A 27,639-nucleotide genomic window follows, 5' to 3' on the forward strand; every position below is an offset into this window, starting at 1 on the left:
ATATCTCCCCCAGGCTGCTGAATAGAATGGCCGCTGATGAACGGCATCTGCCCTCCAGCTGTGGGTCCTACATCAAGACGGAGCCGTCCAGTCCCTCCTCGGTCATCGACACAGTCAGCCACCACAGCCCCAGTGGCAACTCAGACGCCAGTGGAGGCTATGTCAGCACCATGAACAGCCACTCGAACGGCCTGGACTCTCCACCTATGTTCACCCCCAGCGGGCTTGGCGCTGGCACCTGCCGCAAGCGCTATGACGACTGCTCCAGCACCATCATGGAGGACTCGTCCATAAAGTGCGAATACATGTTGAACTCCCTTCCCAAGAGGCTGTGCCTGGTCTGTGGAGATATAGCCTCGGGGTATCACTATGGGGTAGCCTCTTGTGAGGCCTGCAAAGCCTTTTTTAAAAGGACAATACAAGGTATTTTTCTCCTCCCACATACCCCCACCAAACACTCAATACAAGTATTTCGTCCCATGTTGCCACATCACGAGACACAAACATCCTCAATACACAACACCTCTGGCCTCACAACAACTCTGAAACATAGCCAGTCAAAACAGTTCACTATGTTTAAAAAGAAAAATGAAAAAAAAATCACTGGAGTGTGGAAGATGTGTCCTTTACCTCTTGAGACCAGCACAGATACAGGAAAAAAAGTAATTTTTTTTCAATTTCATTGAATTATGCAATAGATAACTGCTATTTTGTAAAAAAAGAAAATACGCAGGCATTTTTTAAAGGGAACTGTTCAATTTACACATTTTTTTTCTATGTATTGACTGATATAAAGCAGAAACAAGCAGGATATTTTTGACATGGGATAGACAGCGTTTTAGATTATGATGGCATCATCTGTCATGGTTGGAATACGGTGAACGGACCGTCATCACTCAGAGGTCAGATTGGGTGGAGTGCAGGGATTGTTTGCCCTGATGCAGTTCTGGTGGGGGGGCTCAGAAAGATACTCTATTATTCTTGTCCCGTTTTGTGTTTGCAATGTCTGTGTGCCTGGGGACTAGGGTGGCTATCCTAAGGCATGATGTATCATAGTTTCTCATTAGAGAGGCAATGAAAGGCCTCCCACTGTGAAACTGTGCGCTATGCTCCAGATTAATCAGGAGGATGAAGATACTGTTGAGCCTGTTTTAAAAAAAATAATAATAAAAAAATCTGCACAACAGGCACAGCTGCTCAGGACTAAGCTTGGCTGGCTTAGTAGTGGAATACATGCAGTAGAAAAACTAAATAAAAGGGTTTGGGTATGGTGAAATGAGATGTTAAGGGCTCAAGAAAATATTCATTTTATAATTCAGCTCAAATTACATCTTTCATCCATTGCTGTCGGTAAATTCTCACCAGTAAATGATTGCAGGAATTAACTGGAGAACAGGCTTTCTGTCTTGATGTTAGGTGTTGATTTTGGACATTGCAGCCCTATCAGCTTTAGACAGTCTATGTACCTTTTGCAGGCAAACAAAAGCGTTACGCCAAATCCTCCTGTTTACCCATGCTGCCATCAGCAATCCTGTCTATTGACAAAAGATGAACATTTTCTCTCAAGTAACATAACTGGGCTTTTGTCCACTCAGTAGAAGTACACTGACGGCAACACAATGGAACAGAAAAGAGGCATCAGTAAAGAAAGAGACATTTTAAGTGAAGCAATGGTCCAAACAATTAAAACCAAGGTACGGAGGAAAAAAACTGAAAGCTCCCCCCCACTTTGCATTGTCGATTTGAAATCCCTCTCTTTCTCTTCTTGGAGGGCTGCCTGTAATGGAGCTAATCTGCCGTCGTTTGTCCGAGCCACAGGAGTTTTGTCAATAACAATCAGCGTTTGGAAAGTGTAATTAAGGCCGAGGCTTTTCATTAGGAGGAAGGGAGGGGGTTGTCTCTAGGGACGGGCATGCCAATTAGAAACTCAGGCACGTGTCGCCGGGTAATTTCAGGGAAAGGAAGAAAAAAAAAAAAAACAGGACTTCTTAAGATTGGAGAGGGACCCTGCTGCTCTTTCAGAAGAGAGGAGGAGAGACTTAATGGCATAATAATCAGACAGAGGTCCCAAGTAGAGGAGGCAGGGGGTTGGATGGGCTTTTTAGGGGAGGTAAAATGATTCCGAAATGATAAAAGAAACACATGCAGGATTGCTAGAGGTAAGTGGAGGCAGTAAATCGCAGGATGTTGAGCCCTTGAAAGAATGAGAGGGTTGCCGTTGATGAGAACTGATTAATTAAAGGAATAACGAGGCAGTCAAGGGTGGAGTGTGAGACGGCCCACTCTAATGAGAAGAAAACAAAGGAGCTGTCTTTCCCAGGCCTTTTTCTCATTGTTCTATAACGCTTAGGGCAAACATGCTCACTTAATGTTAAGATTGTTCACAATGATTTCTTTATCACCTTGTGCTCACCCTGTGTTACAATAGAGTATTCTTTGACTGTAGTTTCTGAATGAGTACGCAAATGTACGCGCACACTATCTATGTTGTTTTTGAATCCGTGTCTCCCCTCTGGTCTGCACTCCTTCAGCTGATGTGCCTACCTTTTCAACAAAGGCAGATGGCATATCCATCTTCTGTCACCTATTCATCCAGTGAAAAGCCCCTTGAACTCATACTTGGAGATAGTTGCATTAGTCAAGGCTAGACCCAAATTAATGTCAACCTGGATCTCCATCCATCCTAGAAATACTCCTGTTCTCATTGCTCCCTTATCATCCCCCTTCCCTGCATCTCACATGCCCCACCAATCAAAAACATAAATGCCTTATTGAACCGTGTTTTCTTCCCATTTTGAACCCAAGTGTAAAATTGCTTGAAAACCAACTGAACTCAGTGGCCCTCTTTTATATGAAGTAATAGACCTTGACAGTAAGCCTGTAAAAGTCAGTTTAGATTTTGATGAGAAATACCTGCCATTTTACTGTAATTTACTTACAAGACCTGACTTTCCCCTCTGTGCCCTGGCATGGGTCCTGAAAAGCCATAAAATAGATTGAGACAGATACTTATCAAGAGGAAAAGGAGGGAAATCTTTTTTTTCTCCCTTCACTCTGTAATGTTATTGGTAACCATACCATAACCTCTGTAAAGACAGATAAACCGAAGCATGGGCCTCAGGTTAAAGGGGTTCCTGTCACTGTGCTTCATTTGTGAAGGTGAAACTTTCCCTGCTGTTACTGTCACAGTATTTCTGGACATCATCGCTGGATGTCATTTAATACGTGAACTCCTTTAAACCTCAGTGTGGGAATCCGCTGTAACCATAAATCCACATTTAAAACAGGAATTTTGTGTCACTTTGTTTGAACGTTGTTCAGTATACTTTGACGCTGCATTAGATTCTGAGAAAAAGAACTGTTAAATTCATTCATCTATCGGTTACTTGACCCTTCTTGAGATCTGTTTTCAGTATTACTGAATTAAGTGCAGCCATTTAAGTGACATTCAGCAGAAACACTTGTTTTCATCTCTCAGGGGAAAACTCAAGGCAAGTGAGAAAACTCAAAGCTACAAAGAAGAGAGAGACAAGTTATGAAAAGCAGCACAAACATATTGCCTCTATCATACAGTACAGCTATTATGTCTGGATAATTTGACAATATAAACATGAATAACTTCATGTTTAATAGGTAGTTCACCGTAGGAATTACATGTTTATTTTGCATATACCATCAGTGAAATATTTCAAATTGTTTTGGTTAAATACATTGTAATTAAAACCAATTCTGATCTTTTGTTTTAATGATTAGTTTCCCACTTGTCTATATTCGGGTAGTAAAATGTTTACCTATTAACCAAAATCAGGAGAAAAAGAGTAAAGTGTTTTTTTTTGTTGTTTCCACATTGAAAGCTGTTATTAAAACCAAGAGGGCTTGGGAAGTCAGAGTGTATTGTAATGTCTTTAGACTTCACTGGGACAGTATGTATACTGATACCAAAACACTCCCTGCTCTAAATATAAACCTAAATGTAGAGAGAAGAATTGGTTAATCCACCCCTCACTCTTTTTCGAGCCATGAGAAGCCTCCTCTGACAGAACATCAAATGAGCGTGGAGCTTGACAGGACAGGTGGATGCGACAGTGTGGGACAGTATGTTTGTTTTTGTTATTGAAGATTGTGCCATCAAACGGCCTGCAAAGTTAGCCACCAAGTGTGGTTTGTGCACGTGTCCCTGCCACCCCTGAGAAAGAGGAGGGGAAAAAAATAAGCCTGTAAGCAGAGTGACCTCTCACTGTGTTGAGTTAGGCCGTGCAAACAAACCTGCAACACAACAGGCATGGAGAGGGCATTTTGCTGGAGCCTTTGACTAAAGTTAATATTTAAAGAGTTTTTTTTATTTCTTTTATCTTCTATGCAATCAGAATCCTTATTTATTTGAAACCTAAACAGAATTTTACATGCTGATTGGTTAGTGTTTAACGTATGGACAAACAAAGCAGACTCTTAAGCATTAAATCCTGCAGGGTGGTACTGATTGCCTCTTCCCTTCTTGTGGGAAATGCATAGAATTATTATGGTCTGTTCTGCTATGACAACAGACAAAACAGACAGAGGAAAGGCAATCAGAGCTCATCAGCCGCTCCTCTCACACCTTTATTTACACCAATCCCAGAGAGATGATGAGAATTAGCATAATGCTTTCTAACTCAGATATAAGGAGGAACTTCTAATTATTTATAACATCTTTGGACCCTCCACTTGATCTGTCCAATAATGTTAACATAATTGCATAAGTTGTCAAATAGTGTTGGAGGGCTATTGGAGGAACGCCAGTAGAATATTACACAGCTTTCTGACAGAAATGTGGAGAGAGGGTCAAAACTGTGGAGCAACTACAGGATGTCGGGATGCAACCATAATGTGTGTCTGAATGTTCATCAGTGTAAACAAACAGAAGAAACAACTTGAAGGGGATGCTAGACAGACAGAAAATTCTCTAGAATACTGTTTACTTGCATGAATTTTAGCAGATGAGAAATACTGAATATTTTAAATTAAAAGATTAATTTATTTTATGACTCAGCCATGCTTTTCACTCATACATTGAAAAGACACAAAAGGTAGTTAGGTTAGAAAAAAAGAAAAACATCAATGTCAAAAGCTTTAAAACTAAAAGCCCACTTAATATAAAGATGATTCAAATTCCTGGGCTTGAAGCTACCATTACACCAAAACCCTGTATTGAATACAGTAAAATGTAGGGAGTCGGGCAGCAGTGGAGGGACTGCCTCACATATCCTGCCCTTTCTATTGCTAATGCTGGAGTAGAGCAGAACAGGCTCTTTTATTGTGTTGCAATGAAACTCTTTTTCATTGCTTCGTCCTGGTATCAGACGCAGCAGCTGAATAATGCATAAAGCCTCTTGCCTGTACACTATGTAAATAGTCAACAATGGCAACGGTGGTAACAACAGGTTTGGGTCTGCAGGAGTATTATGTAAAGTGGTCAGGGGCAGTGTCTGGCTCTTCAGCCTGCTGTTGAGGCAGTGGCTGGCCCCTGTGAGCGCACGGGGACATGGCCTGCGCCCGGGGCCTGGAGGGGACATGCACAGAATTAATGAGGCCAATTTAGTCTTGGACTAGAATGGCATCCACTGAACGGTCCTGAAGGACCATTGTAGCTCTACCCCCACCCCCTGCCCTTTACCCCCACTTCTCCTCGTGCAGGGGCCCCCAGTGCTAGAATGTACTCACTGGAGGACACCTGAGCCACCTGCAATCCACAGAAACTGATTCTATAGGAATCCATATTTCTAACAAGAACAAAATTCCTAACTGGCAAATGCTGATTTATTATTGACCATCTGATGACTAAGCAACACTGATGGTAGTTACATCATTAGCAGCACCTACCTATCATTGGTTTCACTTTATTTTACTATGGGGAATGTTTACCTTATACCGTGCCAAACTTTTAATATGTTGTTGGTACTAACCTGTTCCTTTTGTATTTCTCCTCAGGTAACATAGAATACAGCTGTCCTGCCACAAATGAATGTGAGATAACGAAACGAAGACGCAAATCATGTCAGGCTTGTCGCTTCATGAAATGCCTCAAAGTGGGGATGCTCAAAGAAGGTAAGAAGAGTAAGAACATTTTTATTATTCTTACACCCGCATATACACACATAGGGGTTTATCATTACACATTTGCTTTCAAGATAGTTGTTTTGTCAAGTCCCAGATTGCTTCAGCAATCAGCCCCACAGTATTTCTCTTGTGCCTGCAACTAGCCCCTTGTCCTCCCCCTACCTACACAGCAGTAAATAATGTGCAGTTGAGCTGGGGACAGAAATATGCTGAATAGGTAGATCCTGCTGTCTGAGTAATAGAAATGTAACAGTATTCCACTTGGAAAGGCTCACGCCAGGTCCCTGAGCACACACTCGCCACAGTCTCAGCTCTCACTGGCATATTGATCCACTAAATGTTTTCCGAACATCTCAGCCCTCTTCCTGTGGATGGTTTTTTAAAGTCACGCCAGCAGGGAATTCAGCGACAATTAAACATGTTTCAGATGGATTTGTCTGGCCGGGGTTTCTCTCCCCCTTTTCCTCTCTCCACTGACTGAACCCCCCTGAGAGCCTGAGCCTTGGCTGCTCTACCTGGGAAGGCATCTTTCTGCTCTCCCACACACATCTGCATTAGTGTCTACATCCTCATCTGAGTCACTCTTTCTATCTCGGTCACACTTGTTGGTTGCCCCAAGAAGGCCAGACAGATGAATAATGAAAGCTATCTGGCTTCTGGATTAAGTGTTAGTTTTGATGGTTAAGTACTCACATTTTATTTTACTTACCCTAAGTGCTAATGAGTGTGTAGCCCCAGGTGGATTTGTGTTGTGCAAAGAGAAATTTTTCTTTCATAGTTGTAGAAATACTCTCTGATAATTGAAATTTTGTAAAAACTTCCACTTTTAAATTATCTGTCAAACTCTGACTAGATTGTCCTTCTTTATTCCTCCCATTATTCTCCCACTCATGAGCAGGATTTATAGATTCATATATATCCAGTCACCACCTGAAGCCAAAGTCTTAGCCTGTATGGATCCCCACACAGTAACAGAATCCCCTGGACTGCATGCAGCCAGATAAAGCCTCAGTGCCAGAAAGACAGAGTAATCGCATTACTATCTGATGAAAAATTTATGCCAATATATCATCTTGGAGAATAAGAGACCACAAAAATATGTGGCCGTGGCTATAAATGAATGACCAGTGTCAGGTCAAAATAAAAAGAGTGTAAAACTCAAATATGCAGACTTCAACTAAGCCTTAGGTCTAATGCAGTCTTCTGTGTGTTCAGCACATTTCTAGAATAAGAATGACTCTCCTCTTTACATAGTAATCATCACCATGCTGCAGCTATTGTCAGTTTTTGATTAAAGTCTTGTGCTGCTGTTATCACAGATCCCTCTCAAATGATTGATTTTTGTCGAAATTATGTAACACATTTGCCATTATTTACAGAAATGTAAAGTATGTTTTTTTCTTAAGCTCTGTCTTGGGGCTTCTCAATTTAAAAGTCACCAAGACTAAATGGAAAGAGAAACACATGGTCTGCGTCCCCTGTAAGCTCTACGAAGCCATCGGCTCAACGCTATGGTCGGCCTCAGGATGTGGAGATGACCACTGCTCATGTGACTGAGGATGCCACTTACTTTCATTACTGCAGAAAGGTCACATTGTGTCTCAATGGAAAAATCCCCTAATTATAACTTTACAGCTCCATCAAAGTACAGTGCTGCCCCCCAAAGAAGCTTATATATAACTCCATCATTGCCTGAAAGTACAGCAAACATCTTTTTAAGAAATCAAGGAGTCTTATCTCTGTTTATATTCTCAAAATCAAAGTTCTTCTGTTATTGACATCTACTGGTCAACCACTAAAGGCCACATTTTGCACTTTTTTTTTTTATCTGCAAGTGCGGTAAGAGGCAGTATTGGGAAAATGGTCTGCTGGAGATCAGCAGTACGATTACAGGAATTATAGGAGACCTGCCTAAACCCTGCGTTGAGTCGCTGTACTTTCCTTTGACTGTATAAAGGAGGAAGTGATCAATAGAAGAATCAAATGTCAGGGGCAACAGGTTTTTCCTCTGATCAATGGAAACGGATCAGAGCTTAGAGCAAGAGAGAAAACAAGATAGTATTGAGAGATTACATTGACTTCATTCAGTGGCAGTTGCTCTTTGCACTGACTTCCTCTTTCCTTGGCTCACTCACCCACAGATGCCTCCTCGTGCATGGATGTACATACTCAACCAATGTAGGAATTGGTATGAATATATAAACATATTGACGAACAGCACTGAGCAAAGACAATAGCTTTTGTTCTATTGTTCTCACCTTGTAGTTATGGTGTGTGTAATGGTACAAAGTGTCCTGTCTTCCTTGAAGAGAACAGTGTAAGTATAGTGGCTTTCTGCTGAACAAAGACTTAGAATGTGATTGCACTGATATACAATACACCTCTCACTGTTCAGACAGCAAGCATGCAAAGAAAAACCACTGAAGCATTGCACACCAACCACATTACACTCAGATATACATTCCCTGAAATACGACATATCATGTGTGTTCCAGGCCGTAACACAAAAATAATCGGCTACCAAGTTGACGTAATGGCAATAAAATGAGGAATGAGAGGCTTATTCTGTGGAAAACCTTGCTAAAATGATGTTTTACAATACTGTCATTTAGAATCTTAAGTGGGGTTTAGGTCCCATTTAGTATTTTCAATTATCGGGACAAGCAAGGATGTTAGGTTACCGTGGATATTGCAGCTAACCTGTAAATGGAGTATGTGACGCGGGTGTTAGCATGGCAGCCTCAGGGGTCAACAGATGAGGTGGGGGGCAATACGTGACAATTTTTCCGCTACCCTCGCTCATCACCACTCGTGATTAAAAATGCTGCGACACACTTGCAAGCATGTGAAGCTGGCAAAAGGGGCCCTTTGAAATAGTGCTGACGGCAATTTAGTAGGGGCGGCTTCCTTGAAAGGCAAGGTTCACCATGCCTTGCCATGTGTCCTTCTGATTTTCCCAGCTAAAATAGGGTCCGCCTAAGCCCCCCTTGGCATTGCCAACCATCCCAGACATCCTGACACTTTCCCCAGGGAGAGACACCCAGAACAGGTGAGGGACTCAAAATAAGGGCTCCTACCATGGTTGGCCACACAAAGTGAGTGAAGACAGGTCCTTTTGTAGGAGTGTGCTTGGAGGGGGATTATTATTGTTTTTGGAGAGAAAGAAGAGCCCTAGGTCAGCTGGCCCTAGCCCCCACCTCGAGGCCTGCGCTAATCCATCCACAAATGCCAGCCGCCTTGGCCAAAAGCCCCCTCCCAGAGTAGCCTTCTTTGAAGAGATGATACCCGACCTCATCCGCTGCTACCCTCGCCACACTCTGTTGTGGGCCATAAAACAGTGGATGAAGTGGTCTGCAAGTCTCTTTCCACATTTATAACAGACCTACTGTTTACTCTGCTGGGGGCACATCAGACGGGCCAGAGTCAGAACACTTAAAGTGTTGGGTGCCACCAAAAGGACACACAAACCCCACAGAGGTCCCTATAAAGACCAGGCTGTAGTGCCCGACCACATGAGTGAATGAATCTGTCTAGATGCTCTTAATCACTCTCTCTTCCTCTCTGCCTCTGCCTGGCCCTGTTGGACAGTAAAATGAGACAGGTTAGTGCCAAGCTCTAATTCCTGTCAGCATCTGTTAATTATGGCCAGGACTGTTCTAATTAAAAGAGGCACCCATCTAACTTCCATTGCTGGCTCATATCAGCAGACCTGACTCAACCGGCAAAGAGGAACATTGAGAGTGGAAGTGTAGCCACCTGGCAGAAGCCGTGCTCAGCGGAAGAGCTGGAAGAAACTGTAGAAAGTGGTGACATCTCATTCGACAATGAGAGGAATTTTCCATGCCAACAATAACAACAATCTGAGCTGAAGTGGAATTTTTTTCAGCACATGAAGTCAATCAGCTAAGGCATCTAAAAAGAACAACACCAAAATCAATTTTTTGATATGCTGGATGTAAAAATAAAATTGTGTGTGTGTGTATACACAGGTAGTTCCCTGGTTCTTGCAGGGAGTGATGAGGCTCTGTTGGGAATATGGGGTAATTAGGTTAGTAGGTTGTCAGTGTCAGGAAATTGAAAGACAATCCTAATCAGATTTGTGTTTCTAGGGAGTCAAATAATTTTTATAAGTAGAAGAAATCCTTATTTTACTGTTCCATGATAATACACTTTACGACTACCCCCTCCGTGATTTCATCGAGGCTGAAATAGGCTATGGCTGTGTAGGATAAATGGTTAAAATCTTGAAGATTTTTTGCATAAACCTGCTGTTGAATTCCACTTTGTTAAATGAAGGCCACCGCCTCTATCTTACATCATCTGATTTTCCTGTCACCCCCCCTTCACCAAGCGACCTCCTATCACTGTGCATGGGACACATCCAAACTCATCCTCTCCAAGAGCACTTGCTGATGGGCAAATTGTATTAGGCTCATTTGCAGTGGCCACACAATGCCCAGGTTTGACACCGTCCTCCTTGTTATAAAGTGATGAAATCATCAAGGAAGTGCTCTGACTGCGGGTGTTGTTCACTCAGAGGACGCATGAGACTGACAAATTAACTCCCCCTTCACCACAAGCATTTCATTGAGCCTTTTCTCATCCACCCTTTAGTATTACATTTTTTGGGGGGTTACATTATGTATACAGATTGAAGGGATTCTACCTCTTGACAGGATTACGATTTAGGCTGTACTGGAGCAACGACCCACCAAATCTGAGGATACAGGATTTAAATGTTTGCATGCAGTTGCATTAAATAAATAAACACCTGCTCAGTGGTATCAAAGGAATAGAACAGCATAGATGAAATATGTTAACAATGTAGAAAATTAATTGAATAGAAAAGACATCCAAATAGAAGTATTCTTATCAAATAATGAGATAATAAATAACTTATGTTATGATGAGGCTGGCTTGACATTTACAGTATCAGTGTGGAACCTAGCCCCCTAGGTGTGGCTGGGGGTGATAAGGCCTCTGTGCTCCTGCAGTGAAAGAGGTGAAATAGGGGTCTTTTATGGGAGAGCAATACCCAGTTATCTATCTGCAGTGTGACAGAGGATGCTTTGTACATTATGTGTGTGGCTATGTCTTTGCTTGTAGGCTGGTTTAGTTTCTGCTTCTGGACATTGAGGAGTGCACACCTGAGCACACATATGAGCAACGAGGCAGGTAGCTGGCAGCTAATTAGTATGCAGTCTACCTCACCCCAAAAGCTAAATAATTAGAGGGCCAGTCTGTGAGATCATTGACCCTGCGTTAAATATTCATATGTTTAGACCTGCTCTGGGCTCAGCTGTGTCACAGTAGACCAGCCAGGCATGGACCACATATGGGAAGGCAGCCGTGCCTCTGACACATCCGCGCACACAAAGGAATGCATGCTCACACATACTTAGCCACAATGCGGACCCTTTTTTGGATCACATATACAAGCTAGGGGCCTAAACTAATTTTTATTTTTTTAACACATAATGCATAATATGATGAAGAGATTTTTTTTGCTCCAACTGTGTTTTCTTTTAGAACAATGAATAGAACTTTTTACCTTAAATTGTTTCACTTTGTCGACCTAGTTGATCATATATTTGATATCCCTTAAATGTAGTGTGGAAAAAACACACACCCCTCGTCTTATGTCTCTCCTGTCTGTTTCACCTCAGGGGTTCGTCTGGACCGTGTGCGAGGGGGCCGACAGAAGTACAAGCGGAGGCTGGACACAGAAAACAACCCATACCTGGGCCTGACGCTCCCCCCTCCCACCAAAAAGCCTCGTGAGTACTGCCCCATCAGTAGCCCATTGTCTCCTTTCTCTGTTGCCCCTCCTCTGCCAGGCCAGTGTGCAGGTAAAACTGAGGCAAAATTTCTAGGCCACACTCATGTTCCCCTTTCTCTCCAGTGTTTGGACAGTTGAGAGTTCATTGGTTGGGAATATAGGCCATGTATTGTTCCGGTCAGAGATGAATTATGTTAAGTCTCTGAGCAGATGACCGATATTGAACGATGACAGAATGCTGGAGGACACAAGTGACTCACATTTTCACTCACAGCTACATTTCACTTGTGCAAATTTAAGCTTTGTCTGTTTGTTTCCTTTATGAAAGGACCACCCCTACTTCTGTATTATCATGTTTATCAGTGCTACACATCTCTGTGGCTCCCTGAGCTTAGTGGTGATGTGACCTCTAAACTCTGATTTTCTTTAACATCCCACTCCTTCTTCCATCCTCAGTCACAAAGATAGTGTCTCACCTGTTGGTGGCAGAGCCAGAGAAGATCTATGCAATGCCTGACCCCACCATGCCGGAGAGTGACATCAAGGCTCTCACGACCCTGTGTGACCTGGCTGACCGCGAGCTGGTGGTCATCATCGGATGGGCTAAACACATTCCAGGTAGCAAACTTTTCTTTTCTTTCCTTTCCTGCTCTCTCCTGTTTTTCAGCGCTTTTGCTTCATTTTAATTGTATTTAATCTTTCTTTGGCCCCTGTCTCTCACACACACACAGTTTGCAAATAAACATGGACACACAAACGTAGATAATTAATGAGACAGCCTAAGGGTGTGTAGAGGATTGAAGGGGTGCACAGTGGACATAACAGTGCAAAAAGCAAATCAATATGTTGCATCTAAAATCCCTGCATTCAGTAGAGATAGGACCACAGATGCAGTGCCAATGTATGTTGTAATCATCAGACAGATTTAAAGCAAAGTTTGGGGCCTACACAATCAAATGAGACATCATATTGCACACAGACACGCACATGCACACATGAATGCTCACAAGAGCAACCACACACACATCTATTGAATTATTGATGGGCATAATCATGTTTCTTCCTTGCCCCATAGACGTTGTGATAGACGAGGTGTTAGGTTATAAGAGGCTGTTGAATTAAGGATACACCATTGAGAATACACCACCTCACGTCAGCAGAGATTTTGCTTCCTTCAAGAGTTTTTTTTCTGATTTTGACAGAGAACATGTTGTTTAGCTGCTCTTTTTTTGCAAACCAGGCAGATTCTGCTTGATCTTGCACTTGACCCCTATAAGTCTATAACATTATGGTGCTGTAGGCATGGAGGAGTAACAAAGTGAATGAATGTGTCCCTCATGCGTCAACTCCATAACCTCTTCACTCATCAGCATAACTTGGACAGACACAGCTGTCAGCATACAGAAAATATACAATATCACTTCAACACTCACCACTACATCCTCACAGAAATGCACATCTGCATCGAAATGAATGCATACTTTACTATTATGTAATTTTATTCAGAGGATAATTTAAATTTCAATTCATAGATTCAGGTGGTTTATTTTCAACAAAGCCAGGCTGATTCAAGCTGACCTTTTTTTTTTATTATTATTATTGTTGTGCTGAAAAGGTATTAGACTACTTCTCAGAAGGAAGGGTATTAATCAGGTACAGATCTGATAGTAAGGAGATTAGAGATGGATATGCTCCCAGCCGCAGTCCCTTACGCATCTAAACTGTTTGGATCACTCCCCACAGGCCATGCATGGTCAGCAGCCTGAGAGTTTAACCAAGGAGCTTACTAAGGACTGGATCACAGCTGACCTGATAACACACTCCCATGGTTGTGACCCAAAAATTACACCAGCACCGCAGACATGCACAGTGTGTGACTGTGCCAGCATGGAAGCAGCATTCTTTAGTAAATAGAAAGTATACCACACTCTTGTATTGTCTCAACTCATAGAGAGTTGTATTTTTTTAAATGATATACAATATTCTTAGAAAAGGACTTTATAGCTACTATGTAGTATTTAAAGTATTTAAAGTTTTATTTTTCATACTAAAGTGCCTCATTATTGATATACATACTCACTAACTGGGATTTTATGCGTCATAGTGAGCTCTGTTAATCAGATTATATTTACACATCTTGTTCTGTGGATAAATTCATAGTGTTAATGGGATTTGCCTTGCATCATGTGCTGAAGAACTTGTCATTCCAAATGTGTCAGTAATGATCATTTCTTCCGAACCATGACGTTCGTAAGCCCTTAGTCTCGTTTCTAACTTTGAGCAGGTACATGGAACTTAAAGGCTGCACTGAATAATCCGCACTACCTGTGCGATGATAGCCTTTAAGAAGATTATTCAGATCTGCTTTTGTGGAAACAAATACACACTTGCGCTAATGCATTTGTTTTATATTTGCTCATTTAAAAAATTTTTCGTTGTAAAATCAAACAAGTTCTTTTTAGATTAAATGACAATTTAACAGAAAAAAGACTTCCACTCCAGCTAAGTGCTTGGTCTGTGTCTGTCCCTGTGGTGGCGTTTGTATTAGGACAGTGGGTGTCCTCTGGCCATGAAATGGCTGCATAATTGAGTTGTACATGGCTGAACCTGATCAGAGACGGTTCACTGGTTGAGCGAGACTCCATGCACTAACACTCTATGCACCAACGGTACCCCAGGGCAGCCTACCACGCTCAGCTCAGGCTATATTTCTCCCCCTCCATCCACTACAGGACAAGAAAGGAAAAGGGTAAAACTGCTGATTGTATTCTGATAGATTGTTGTGGCCTTGGGCAGAGGAATTAAAAAGATTAACAGTTCATTATGAAGTAGACCACATTGATTAGGCTACTGACAGATGGGCCAATAACTAAAGTCTTAACGCAACATTTTAAAGGTCACAAAAATGGGCACTTAGCTTCTTCCAATTTATTTTTAATTTCTTCTATTCTCAACTAACATTTAAAAGTGTGGGCCTTTTGAGTGTTAATGTGAGGGCAAGTGGAGGATAACAAAGCTATATCATTTGAGTAGATGATACCTTTGCCTTACAGGGTCCAATGTCAACTTTGTTGTCTCAGCCATGAAAGGTCAGTTTACACACATGAATCGCTTTTCAGGTGTTACAGAGTTTCTACTGCAGGTATTAGGTAAGAAAAAGAACACATTTAATCAAACTGATCAAGTAATCATGCAATCTCAATCTTCCTTTGATTAATTGATAATCACAGGAAACCTTTTGGACACTAGTGTCACAACTCCAAATAGCCCCATGATGCACAGTTTAACTCGGCTGTTGCCTGAGGAGTGCAGGGTCATTAGGAGCATTGTTGCGGGGATGCTGACAGATGGCTTGTTGCTCCTAAGGTGCTAACAACCTTTGACACACATAGCGGTCCACTGTCCACCCCTTCTGGCTCCCTTCCATCATGTAAAGCTGAATTTCACTGTGTCCATGAGATTTCAGAAGGAACAAAGAATACTGACAGCTTCAGTGCACCAAAACCTGTTAAGCACCTTGACACTGTTGCCTTCTTTAAGATTGTGACAGCATGGCATCCAACATTCCCGCCCCCCTGTCAGTGGGAATGCAATGCTCTCACATGTAAAAACTGCCGTGCATGCCATTTACACATGAGGTGCTCGTTGTTCTGCGTTTTCCAGCTACCATCCCCGCTTCAAGGCCTTCAAGTGTTTTCAGCTGTGAATGCTCCTCTCCTGTTGCTTTGCACCTTGACAATAAATCTTTTAATTCTGACAAGTTGCCCGTAGAATTTAAAATTAGTTAAAAAAATCAATTGAAATCTGATTGTTAATTTACATGAAAACATTTTAGAAATTCATATCTCACACAGCCGTGATTCTAACATCTTAACATATGTTTTTTTCATTTTTGTATACAGTTCAGGCCAAAAGTAGCTAATGAACCAGGCTTGTTTGTATTGTTCTATTAATCGCTGGTGTTTTGGGAATATTCATCATCTGTGTGTTATTGAATTCCAGCTCATCAGCCCCGTGTTTGACAGACAACTGGCTTGCGTGTTAGTTGTTAGCATGGAGGCAGCGATGTTGAAAGGAGATCACGCCTCTTGTATGTTGTCGTGTTTGTGTCAGCTCAACCCTCCACCATAATCACCTACCCTCCTCCAGCCCCCTCTGGGCTCCTGTTTTCTTTTTGCCATTAAATTGTGAAATCTACTTACTGTGTTGCCAGCCTGATCCCACTCAAGCTGCGTAATCTCCCTGTAATAGAGTGCGAATACTGCCCAGCAATAAATCAGCACCTCATCAGTGCACTTTATTAAATATAGACACCAACAGACAGCTCTTAGTATATTCAATTTACCCTCTGACGTAGGCTTCAACACGGGAGATAAAGATAGATTGAGCAATCAGGTGGATGCTGAGGCCTGAACCCGGGCAGGAGAGTGGGAGGAAGGCGGAAAAGCTACAGGGAGATTGAGATGGGTGTATATTGGAGGCAGACAGGCCCTCAAGAGTATGCAGGGCCACGAAGGGAACGTCTACCAGGCGGCCTGGGGGAGGGTTGTGTTTAGTTATCATGACATGTGAGCTGGTGAATCAAGCATTGCAGTTATATTTGTGTCATTTATTTGAATCTATGTAAAAATGCTCAAACTGCAGCATCTGTGAAGAACTTCGGTCTGTTTTATGTTAAATATGCAATCTTATATGATGATGTGCCTTTAAGTGATCATCAGCAAAGCGCCATCCCTCATTAAGCAATGTTACTTGATGGCAGCGAAGATAAATTATGTGCAATTATGGCGATGATTAAAGCCTGATTCGTCCTGGACTTTGGGGCTCAACAGAGATATGTAAAGTCAGTATTGGCCAGTGGGACTCTAGGGAGGGCTAAAGACTTCTCTGCTAGGGTCAGGAGGTCATAGGGTACAGATTAAAACAAGGGGATTACTGTATTTAACGTTCCTCAGCCTCATAACGTTCACAGGCTGCTGGTCAAATCACCCATTCCCTCAGCTACTTAGAATAGGATGATAGCCTGGTTATCAGGTCGAATCAAGGCAGATAGGTGACTCTCTGAAAGTGAGCTCTGGGGCATTTAATTTTCACTCATCTACCTCTTCTTCACCAAGTCAATTTAGTTTGTATTGGCACAATTTTGTCCAATATAAAACAGCATTTGTGTCATCCAATCAGTGTCATGGGACACCTTGCAGCAAACTGAGCCGCTTGTGTTGTACATGTGGCTGAATTTCAGGTCAAATTATTTATGTCAAGCACAGCAATTTATGACCAAGCTGCTATTGATTGGATCCTCCCGATGCTGTCATGTAAATTCAAGAAGAATCATGGTCTGCAGCTGCGAGGTACACACACACAGAGCCATGCAAACAAGCCTGCGCATGCACATCTTTATGAAAAAGCTTAGAATTGCCCTTCATATCTGTATTGGTTAGACATATATGGTGTCTCGCTTTCAAATTAGAAAAATCTGTACAAATCAGAAGGGGCATATATTAAATCCCTTGTCCTTTTGTCTTTTAATCTACCATCTGAACTAGAAAAGGCTTTGATACCAAATAAGCTTATGGCAGTATGATCATTCAGTCCAGTCAGAAGTTAGGAAAAAAGCATACTGAAGCTCTGGGGTCCAGTTAGGGGCAGTTTTACTCCAACTGGAGCCCAGAGAGCACTTGACTTGGCTGAGGTGAGACTGCCGCTGGGCAGAAGTCTTCAGGGCCTGCTTGTCCTTCTGATAGCTGGCCATGATAGATCAGCCCCTGTCCAGCCAGAATTACTCTTTCTTTTTTCTATCTCCAGCTTCCTTTCCCCCTCATGCTTTGGTCCTCTTTCACTCTCTTTTTTTCCTTATCTCCCTCCTCTCTGGCCCATATCTTCTCGTCTCTTTTATCCCCCATTTCTCTGCCTCTTTCTCTTGCCATCTTTTTCCTTTTCTCTCCCTCTCTCTGTCTGCTCTGTTGTCTGATTGAGGGTGAGTTACGAGGGGGCTGCAGCTGGAGGGTACCGCCGTGCCTCGTAATTACATCTCTTTTTATTACTCGCGCTAATGGCCCTCGGGGAGAGGGAAACAATAATAAATTAATAGAATATGAACTCCAGCTCAACAGAAATCTCCAGCATTTCATTTTGGACTGTCCTGTGCTCAGGCAGATGAAACTGCGCTCTGATTAATCTCTGCGAGGGGTTTGAAGCAGCCGTCTGTGGATTTGGACTGCCCCCTCCTGCTCGCAGCTGAGGGCTTTTGGGAAGATAAAGGGAGAGATGATGGTTTTTGCTTCTATTGTTGGTCTTTAGTGGTTTTTGTTTTCATTGAGCCATTAATGATGATGTGCGGATGCAATGATGTCGTGTGGTATTTTTGTCACCTGTATTTAGTTTTGCCTTTTGTCTGAATCTCAATTACAGTTATGCTCATGGAGGGTATTATCTGTCACCAGGGATGTTTGAAAGTTAAAATCTCTTTGAAACATAAATGTATGGTCCTTATTTGTTTGGGATTCTTAAGTAAAAGTGAACGAAGAAAAACTCAAGCACTGCATTGTTATTATCTCTCTACCTGCACTGCAAAGAGTTTCAGACAAAAGCCTGCCTGTGCATGCAGCAGTGGAGTGGAAAAGGCCCTTCAAGCGCACAGAGAGGCTTGTCTGATTTGTTCAATATTGTGTCATGTTTGGTCAAACCCCGCCAAGGCAGTGGGCTGGAAATGAAGATGTAAATATTGATATTTCATTAGAGGAAATCACCCACTCCAGCGGCACTTAACCGGGCCACCTTCAGAGTGCGGCGGCCAGAGCGCCGTGTGACCTGCGGAGTCGGGAAGTCACTTCATTACTCGATTAAATTGAGTGGAAAAAGGCGAGGCAACGACACGAGATCCCATTTGGAGTGATAATTTAGGCTTTGAAGAGAGGGGATGGAGCAGAGGAAAAACACTACCTCTCCATCTCACAACACTGGATTAAATTCAAGGACTTTTAGCGTCAAAGGTAATTGTAGGCTGCTGGGCTGCATGTCTGCATATGGCTGAGAGGTGTCTGTTGTATCAGAACAACTCTAAAGCCACTTCTGCAAGCCCTGAACAAGGCCTTCACACGAGCTGTCACATCGGAAGCAGCGCTTTAGTTCCGCTTCAGTCCTCCTTGGCATTAAAAGGCTACACAAAGCATCGGCTATGATTGTGATGCCAACCTGATGCGGCAATCAACACCATGTCCACGCTTGCATGACAATTTCTCTCCGGCCAGTCCACATTCTGTCCAACATAATGACTATGTACGCAGACAAGGAAATAACACAACAAAGCATTTTAAGATAATGGCACAGCCGTTTATGAAAAAAAAAAAGGCTTATTGCCTTCACTGATAATAGTCAAGTGTTTTGAGTACTCATGGCAGTTTTCCTTGTTGGGTCTAATTTGGGCTCTGACCAGTCTACCCGGGCACTAGTACCTTTCAGTTAGCACTCTTTTCTACTGACTATTGATTCCCCTTCAAAATGTGACGGCCCTCACATTCTGATCACAATCTGTTAATTAATGTATCCTCCGGCTCTTCCCCTGCCGTGGTCATCATCACGATAAGGGAAATTGAACACTCAGGTACTGCTCTCCCTGGCTCTTCTTTCCCCCTCCACCCTTTTTCTTTTTCACTTTCTCATACACTTCCTCATTTTGTCTCTTATTCTTCTCAAGCTGCGTTTGTGTGTGTGTTTGTGGCGTCCCGGCAGGGCAGATAAACATCAGGTTGGTGGCTGCACCCTAGTTAGATCATTTATGTTTAAGAGAGAACGTTCAGTGTGTGCCCTGGTCAATACTGTAATCTATTGCCTTTACATCGCACAATGGCAGGTAGTGTGACAACAGCAAACTTGTAAAAGCAATCATATTAATCAGGGGCGGAGCTGAAGAGCCTAATATGCTGTCAGAATGAGCTGCCTGCAGGGACGCCGACCTGGAGGGGAGGTGGGACAATGAGGGGAGCGGGTGTGGGGAGTGCTGGGGGGAGGCTCAAGCAGTTTATTGACAGCTTAAGGGTGGTGCGAAGGAAAAAGGGATGAGATGGCTATCTGGCCATCTACTCCTCACTTCCTCTTTTTCATCTTTTTGGCTTAACTCTCTTTATTTTGTTTGAATTTCTCACAGCTCATTTGTGGGGAATTTAGCAGTTTACTTTGGAGAAGAGTGTTGGAGAAGAAATGACAGCAGTTTGATGCAGAATCAGACCCTAGGTTGAAGCAGGTCTTTGAGCTGGGCTTGAACCATGTGACCCCAGTGATGTGTGTGTGTGTGAGTGTGTACTTTTATGTGTATGGATTTATGTGCATACATATAGATGTCATGATCCCGATGTGCACATGCGTCTATTTGTTTTCCTGGTTGACACGTTTGTGTATCCATGTTCATCCGCGTGGGTGTGTGTGTGTGTGTGTGTGTGTGTGTGTCCCCTCATCACCTTCTCCTGTTACACAGTGCATGTCATGTCCTCAACCCTTCCAATGAGAATGTGTCTTGGTGCTAATCCCCCTAACACCAATAGAAGAGTGACAGGATACGAGGGGTAACAACATGGCTTTGTGTATCCCAGACCTTTGCACCGATTTACTGTCCTCACTTACAGTAAAGCCCACTCAAGTGCTCTGACACGGGCATCAAAGAAGACCTTCCACTGTGCATTTAAAATTAAGCACATGCCTTGGCATGCACTCCTGGCTCCTGTGGTTTGACAAATCATGTTTGTTTTACTGGTCAACCCCAAGATCACATGGCTCTTGCCCTCTTTCCACTATGAAATGCTTACTTTTAGATACTCGACTTTTGTTGAATCGTGTAAGTGGTTCAGTTGCCTTTCTATGCCTTGTTAGATGCATAAATATCTGTTATGTCATCTATTTTTTCCCAGTCATTTTGTCCTCATATAGTTTCCCTGTCTTCCTGTCCAGGCTTCTCAACTCTCTCTCTGGGAGACCAGATGAGCCTCCTGCAGAGTGCCTGGATGGAGATCCTCATCCTCAGCATTGTGTTTCGCTCATTGCCGTATGAAGATGAGCTGGTGTATGCCGAGGACTACATCATGGATGAGGAGCACTCGCGACTGACAGGCCTGCTTGACCTCTACGTCTCCATCCTGCAGCTGGTCCGTAAATACAAGAAGCTCAAAGTGGAGAAGGAGGAGTTTGTCACCCTCAAAGCCATCGCTCTGGCCAACTCAGGTGGGTTTTCTTCAGCACGCTGACACATCATACATTAATGTTCAAATGAAAGTGATTCTTTTTGTTAATTCTAAAATACTTTTGTTTCTATTAGTTACACAACAAAACTTATTTTATCAATTATTTTATTTACAAAACACCAAAAGGCATTTAATAACTAATACATTTGTTATGACATTGTACCAGAAATATCTTATTAAAGCATAAAACATCTTTTTAATAATAAAAAAGTAACTCTAATTGTTTATAATATATTTGAATTAATTTAAATTCAGAATTATCTTGAGGCTCCTTTTTGATGATGAATTATTTTATTCCACAATAATGTTTTTGTTTGTTTGTTTTGAGAATGTTCACCTATTTCCCCTCCAGTGTCTCCAATAAATGTTGCTAAAATCGTATGTTATATATTTAAAGGAAAATACTGCACACATTGAAATATTCTGCCAGATATGTTTTTGTTATACAATTGTTGTACAGAAGTGCAAAGCTCATTTGACATAAACCAAACAATACTGAACAGTAAGAATACAATTTTATGCTTTTTATTTAGTTGTTAAAAAACTAATTAAGCACATAATATATCAGAAGTACACATTAATAAAAAGTTGGCTCTTAGAAATGTTGATGTCACATTCTTCATCCGTGTTACTCAGGACAGTAGACGGCGTACTATCCAGAAACTGGGTTTTATCTAACACTGTTTTAGAAATGTCATTTCTTAGCTATTCGAGAGTTTTTCAGTGTAACCTTTAGTTTGGGGCATGAGATGGAGAGATGGAGAGAAGATAAGGCCAGTGTGCGAGACAGGAGGAGTGGGCTTTTTTTCTTTTTTTTTTAATTAATTGAACACCTTCCATGTTGTGGTATTTCTCTAGCGCTCTTTCCCTCCCCCTTCTCCATCTCCATAACAGTAGCTGCAGGGCACAGCAGCCATGGGAGATAAATTTAGCATTTCATTAGGAGCACAGGGGCTGTCAATAAAATGTGTTAAGTCGAATGGAATGAGTATCAAGGAGTGATAGGCCTCGTTTGTTCCAATGCGAAGACGGCACGCTGCTATTGACAGGCACCTTTTGAGGAGGCAGGACCTGTCCCGCTCTGATCAATGCACGCCTGGGTCACCGGGCCGCTTTCCCTTGTTTTGTTCGGGGCTGAAAAATGAAAATGCTGATGTTGGGACTTTGCTTTCAGACAGCAAAGCTTTTGGGAGGGAGGTAGGGTGGGGAATTGAGCAGAGATGGGGATCGGGGAGAGAGGAGGAGGAGGAGAAGGAGGTTGTCCGGAACGTTAGAACAAGGTCTCTGGGAGATCGCTCTCCCGGGAGCCCCTCTGTCTGACAGCTGTGAAAATTCATAGCGATTGATTTTGTAATTAGCAGTTTATCAATTGGATCGACGTGGGCTCACTGATGGATTGCAAGGAAATTGTTTCTTCAAAGTTGTTGTTTTTTTCCATCAACCCCTCCTCCACTGACTGCAAGCCCTCTTTTCATTCCCATCTGTTGAGATGTCTCCATCTCTCTTTTTATTTTCTCCTGTCTTTTCCCCTTGCTGCAAAACCTTCCATTAAACTGCAGCTCAGATCAGCTTTATTACAAAAATGTGTGTCTGTGTGCATGTCTTTGTGAAATCGAAAACAAAACATTGGTTTGATTTGAAAAATCGCAGCCAGTTCGAGTGTGAACACAGCCTCTGTGGATAGAACAAGAGATAATTATGTCATACTACATCCTCATCAGAGATTTTCTTCTTTTTTTTGCCTTTTGTTCTTCCATCCTCTCTCTGTCGCCCCCCCCTCCCACATTCACTTTACAAAACGACCTACTTCATTTTACCACTGTGGATTTGAAAACCGTCAGGGTGAGAAATGTCTCAAGGTCTTGGGAATACAGTTGTTCCAGTCAATGAATTTGGGGCGAGGCCTGAAATCTGTTTTGGCTTTTATTGTCCCGTGTGGTAAAATATGCACCGCCAAGGTGAGACAAGTCAGGCAGCCAATGACATGCTGTCTCCGGAGTGCAAGATGCCAGTTAACCAGTGAAAGAAAGTGCGACCCCGGACTCTCCCTGGGAGAGGCAGGGAGACAGAAACAGGAGCAGCAAACCACTAAAAAGAGAGGGAAGTATGGTAACATGATGTGCAGTAGGATCAGTGAAAAAAAACAAAGGGAAAAAAAAACAGTGTCGCGAAACGTTATAGGAGCAAAGAACACCGGAGGGAAGCCAGACTGAAACTGCAGACTGCTCTAATATCAGCCCAGGAGATAGAGCAGATTTGGGCAAATGGCATTTGAAACTGAGTCAGTTTTTGTTGTTCACAGGGCAGAAAAACAATCTAGACCTTGTATGAATATGGACAAATAAAACATAAAAAACTTCAGGGTGTCGTTTTCTCTTTTGTATTTTTTTTGTGGTTCGAGGAAGTAGGAAAGAAATGAATCAAGAGTAAATATTAAATTTACCTCACACTTGTTTGTGGTGTCCAGTTTTTGAATGGAGCCCCCCTTTTTCTTCTTTTCTTTTTAAATCAATCTGTCCTTTGGAAAAAGGAGGTGTTTAATGTGTACTTACACAGCAGAGATTGGGTGCAATTCATGGCATTGTTACTAGAGGATAACATTGATTTTCAGTCCCACTGGTCAAGGGCCACATGAATACTCCACCTTGTTCAGCAAAGAATGAATTTATAAAATAATAAAGATTATGTTTTTGTTTCTTTTTTGTTACATGATTTTTCTTTTTATCTTGTCAGGATGTGAGTTATACTGATAATCTGTTTTTTACCCCACTACTGCTGACAAGAGCAGTAAAGATCAATCATGAGATTTAATTTTGTTGTTGAAAAATCCATTTCCCACTTTTGCTGTTATATTACCAGGGGCTCCAAGTTCAAACTATATTTCTCTCAAGTTCCCTTATTCTTTTGAATTTGGAAATCCGTCATGCTTTTCTCTTTGCTCTCGTCCCAGCAGACTCCATGCATATAGAGGACATGGAAGCGGTGCAGAAGCTTCAGGATGCTCTCCATGAGGCCCTGCAGGACTACGAGAGCAGCCAGCACCCAGAGGACCCACGGCGGGCTGGAAAACTGCTCATGACCCTGCCTCTGCTGAGGCAGACAGCCACTAAGGCTGTGCAGCACTTTTACAGCATCAAGGTGCAGGGAAAGGTGCCCATGCACAAACTCTTTCTTGAGATGCTTGAAGCCAAGGTCTGATTTGAGGGTGGCTGATTGGCCTCAGCATCAGTGGAAGGCTGCGTTGAGGAAGCGGAGAGTGACTTGAACCAAGGCTGAGGGTTCTCAGGAGAGGGAGAGGCCCACTGAGTGTGCAGGACAGAGACTGGCCTCTCCCACATCTCCACTTCCTGGAACCCTGGGACACTTGATTAAGAAAAAAACAAAAAAACAAATGCAAAACTTGGTTATTAGTATAAATATAAAATGATGCAGATTAATTTAAAATATATAAGAAATACTATGTACAGTAAAATCTTTTTTTGTTAATTGTCAGTGATCATGATGTATATAAAGAAGGACCCTTCTGCCCCTCAGCATCTTCAGAATAAGTAGTTGCCAGATCTTGATAACAAGATGATTCTTTTTTTTTTTTTTCTTTTCTTTTTTTTTTCTTTTCAGAAAATGAAAAGTTCCTAAAAATTTTGTTTCTGAAGAAAGCGAAGGTGTCAACAACCAGCAGAGGTTTCTGCAGACTCACTTGTCTCACAGTTGTGTTTTTGCCTGGACTTGACCAGGACATGTAAATAGTTATTATTTGGAAGGCTGAGTGTACAGTTCAAAGTCTGGTGAACTCGGTGGCCATTTTCTCTTGTTTTCCTCCTGGAAAAAAAATTAGCTAAAACAAGGAAAGTTGTTCCCTAAATGTGAACTTTTATGAGTTTAAATGTCCTTGGATATACCTCTCCAGAGCAGTAAGCAGTGTGATCCTTGTGGATCTGTCTCAGACTGGATGACTTGCTGGTCCCATGTTTAACCAAACTAGCATAGGCAGGTAAAATAGTCAATCGTCTTATTCTATAGTAACTCAGCAATAAAAGGAGCTGTTGGGAAGCCGGGTTAATTTCCCATTTTTCATGTTGCTTAATGCTGCTGTTGCTTAAAGACCATGCCTGTAAGTATCTCATTTTCACCGGTGGGTCACATCGCTTTACCCCTGTTACTCTTCTTCTGAAGTGGTTTGTGCTGGTGCAGTACAGAAACCCAGATTAGTTTGCTGGTTAAGCTTATGGAAATTGTCCCTTGACATGCAAATAGATGACCTGGTTCAGCCTAGGTGAAAGATAATCAGCGGGTCTGGTGTGACAGTTTCAAAGGATTTATACCTTGTGGCAGAAGTTGATGAGATTCTGTGCTCAAACAATCAGAGGCCCATATGTCAAACGGCCTATTTTCGGCCCCTTTAAGCCTGTAGCAGAGTCATCCCATGCACAGGGAGCAAGGTGTCCAGCATCTGCTCTCACCATTTTAGACACCTCTTGTCTTTTAATAGCTGTGCCTGCATTTATAGGGCTTCAACCAAACTGAGGTAAATGGCAGGTGCAGGGCAGGGGTGGTGGCACTTCACACTGGGTTTATTTTTACCCAGCAGGAGACTGTTGTCTGTGCAGCTCGCGCCAGGAGTACAGTAGACACGTGGAACACTTCTTCTTGACCTCATGTTGACACAGTGGCCGGTGCAGGGTAACACCCTTCCCACCGACCAGAAGGCAGGCAGGCAGGCATCTGTGAGGAGAAATCAGGATGCCCAAGTGTGTGCATGTGAATAGCTATGCAAGAAACAGAGTCCCAGCATGCCTCAAAGAGTAACAGCAACCTGACAGAAACTCTGTCCATGGCATGTTCTGTGGTGGGAGGAAGATCTTACTCTCCTTTTTCCTCGTGTTTAGCTACAGGTCCATTATGCTGAGTGGGAGTAATACTGCAGTCCCATCCAACAGAGCCACGCCACCGCTCTCTTTGTGTTTGAGGGGGAATGCTTGTACTGCTGTAGGATTTTTATGTGATGTGATAAATTGTGTCTCTGTCACAACAATATGATACTGTGATCAAAGGAATCCCTGACATTGCATAGGGTCGAGTTGCCGCCATGCTTGTGATATCACAGACAGTGTTTGAGCGGCCGGCATGCCTTTTTATACTGCAGTCCGATTGGCCACTTAATGGAGGATGACTATCCTCTCCTTTTCATCCTCCCGTCCCCAACCAGTTTCCAGTTAACAAGCTCCACTTTAGAGGATGACATTATAACTTGAGTTGTTTTACTGTTGTGCAGTACAGCAGGGACCAATTCTGACTGAAGCCATGCTAAAAGCATGCTTTTACTTAGATTTGGGAGAATTTGTATGCTATAAAGTGACATATTCTAAACCCCTCCAATCAGAATAATGTATCCTGTATATCAGAACTATATTTGATTTGCTCTGGTTTCAATAAAAGTGCAGTACAAATGAAAAAGTTTGCAAGAAATCTTTACAAATAGAATTTTGTAGAGGCCCAAGATGATCAGCTAAAAGACTCACAATGATTTATTTTTTATCCTTTTACCCTGCGATATGACACTGTCCTAAGTAAAAGGCAACATGTCTTACATTGCAAGCTGTGTCTACATGTGCACTGTAAATATATCAGCATCGATACAGTAGGTTGCCGAAATACCATGGAAAATAAAGTATGCAGCGCCCTGCTGACTACTACCTCATTATCATATTGTCAATATTTCTCTGAATCAACACTTTCTGCTCTATATTATTCTCACATCTGTGACATACCTTTGCCATCCTTTTTTTTTTTTAAACCCCCTGCGAAATAAATCTCTCTCAGTGGTCCTGCCAAAAACATTTGTAATTGTAGTTATGGATCTTCTCTCATTCATTCGTCACAGACCTGTTTGTAAAGGTAAAGCATGCTTCATGTTGACCATACGACTTGGTCATCGGTGGGTGTGACTCCCATTTTGGTTACTAAGCAGGTATGTGTTTATATGAACATCAGTGTGTCAGAATTGGTCCCTTGATGACAAGTTGCAGATGGAGGCAGGTAAATGAATTCCTGCTTCTGTGCTACAAGTATTTATGGTGTGAAATATATCATTTGGCAATGGTGTACATTGATATCTCTGATCGTTGAATCACCAATAACTGTGTAACTTCTGTTTTGATTTTCAAAAAGGTAAAGGATCAATGAATTAAATACTTACTGAACTCTGTGATTCTTTTGTGTTTTAACTAAAAAAATATATATATATATAAATCAAACTGATCAGTTTCAAGTAAAAAAAGAAAGAAAAACTGAACTTAAAGAAAACTAGCAGCTCTGAGGCTAGTGAAGCATCTTCATTATTACGGTTCGCACATTTGTTCACCAGTAGTGTGTCTACTTAGTTCTTAATCCAGTGGAGCAGCTCTTAACCTAACCCTGTTCTCTTCTTAGCGTAAATACCCATTCTGAAATTTCCACTCACACACACTCGTACACACACTAAGTAAGAGTTCTACAATGTGACGGAACAAAGAGAAGATCGGAGCTCCCAGA

At 42.3% G+C, this 27,639-nt stretch overlaps 1 protein-coding gene across 2 annotated transcripts; it reads left to right on the forward strand.

Annotated features, from left to right (window-relative positions):
- Positions 1–20: 20 nt before the first annotated feature.
- On the forward strand, positions 21–27,276 carry esrrb (estrogen-related receptor beta). Of its 2 annotated transcripts, none has more exons than XM_072365863.1 (6): positions 21–423; positions 5,968–6,093; positions 11,763–11,873; positions 12,332–12,493; positions 20,819–21,088; positions 24,062–27,276. In XM_072365863.1, exons 1-6 carry the CDS (start codon positions 27–29, stop codon positions 24,304–24,306), a joined length of 1,311 nt encoding a protein of 436 aa, XP_072221964.1. In that variant the 5' UTR covers positions 21–26; the 3' UTR covers positions 24,307–27,276. The 2 variants fall into 2 exon arrangements, with proteins under 2 accessions (XP_072221964.1, XP_072221965.1); XM_072365864.1 differs by having other exon boundaries at positions 5,968–6,084.
- Positions 27,277–27,639: the final 363 nt, after the last annotated feature.

The sequence above is a fragment of the Leuresthes tenuis genome, unplaced genomic scaffold (genome assembly GCF_036924035.1).
Source record: "Leuresthes tenuis unplaced genomic scaffold, fLeuTen1.0.hap1 SCAF_15, whole genome shotgun sequence".
NCBI classification, from domain to species: domain Eukaryota; kingdom Metazoa; phylum Chordata; class Actinopteri; order Atheriniformes; family Atherinopsidae; genus Leuresthes; species Leuresthes tenuis.

Coding starts and splice junctions, on each gene's coding strand:
- esrrb (XM_072365863.1), top strand. CDS start 27: ATGGCCGCTGATGAACGGCATCTGCCCTCCAGCTGTGGGTCCTACATC. Junction 11,874..12,331: donor CCCTCCCACCAAAAAGCCTC/GTGAGTACTGCC, acceptor TTCCATCCTCAG/TCACAAAGATAGTGTCTCAC. Junction 12,494..20,818: donor ATGGGCTAAACACATTCCAG/GTAGCAAACTTT, acceptor CTTCCTGTCCAG/GCTTCTCAACTCTCTCTCTG.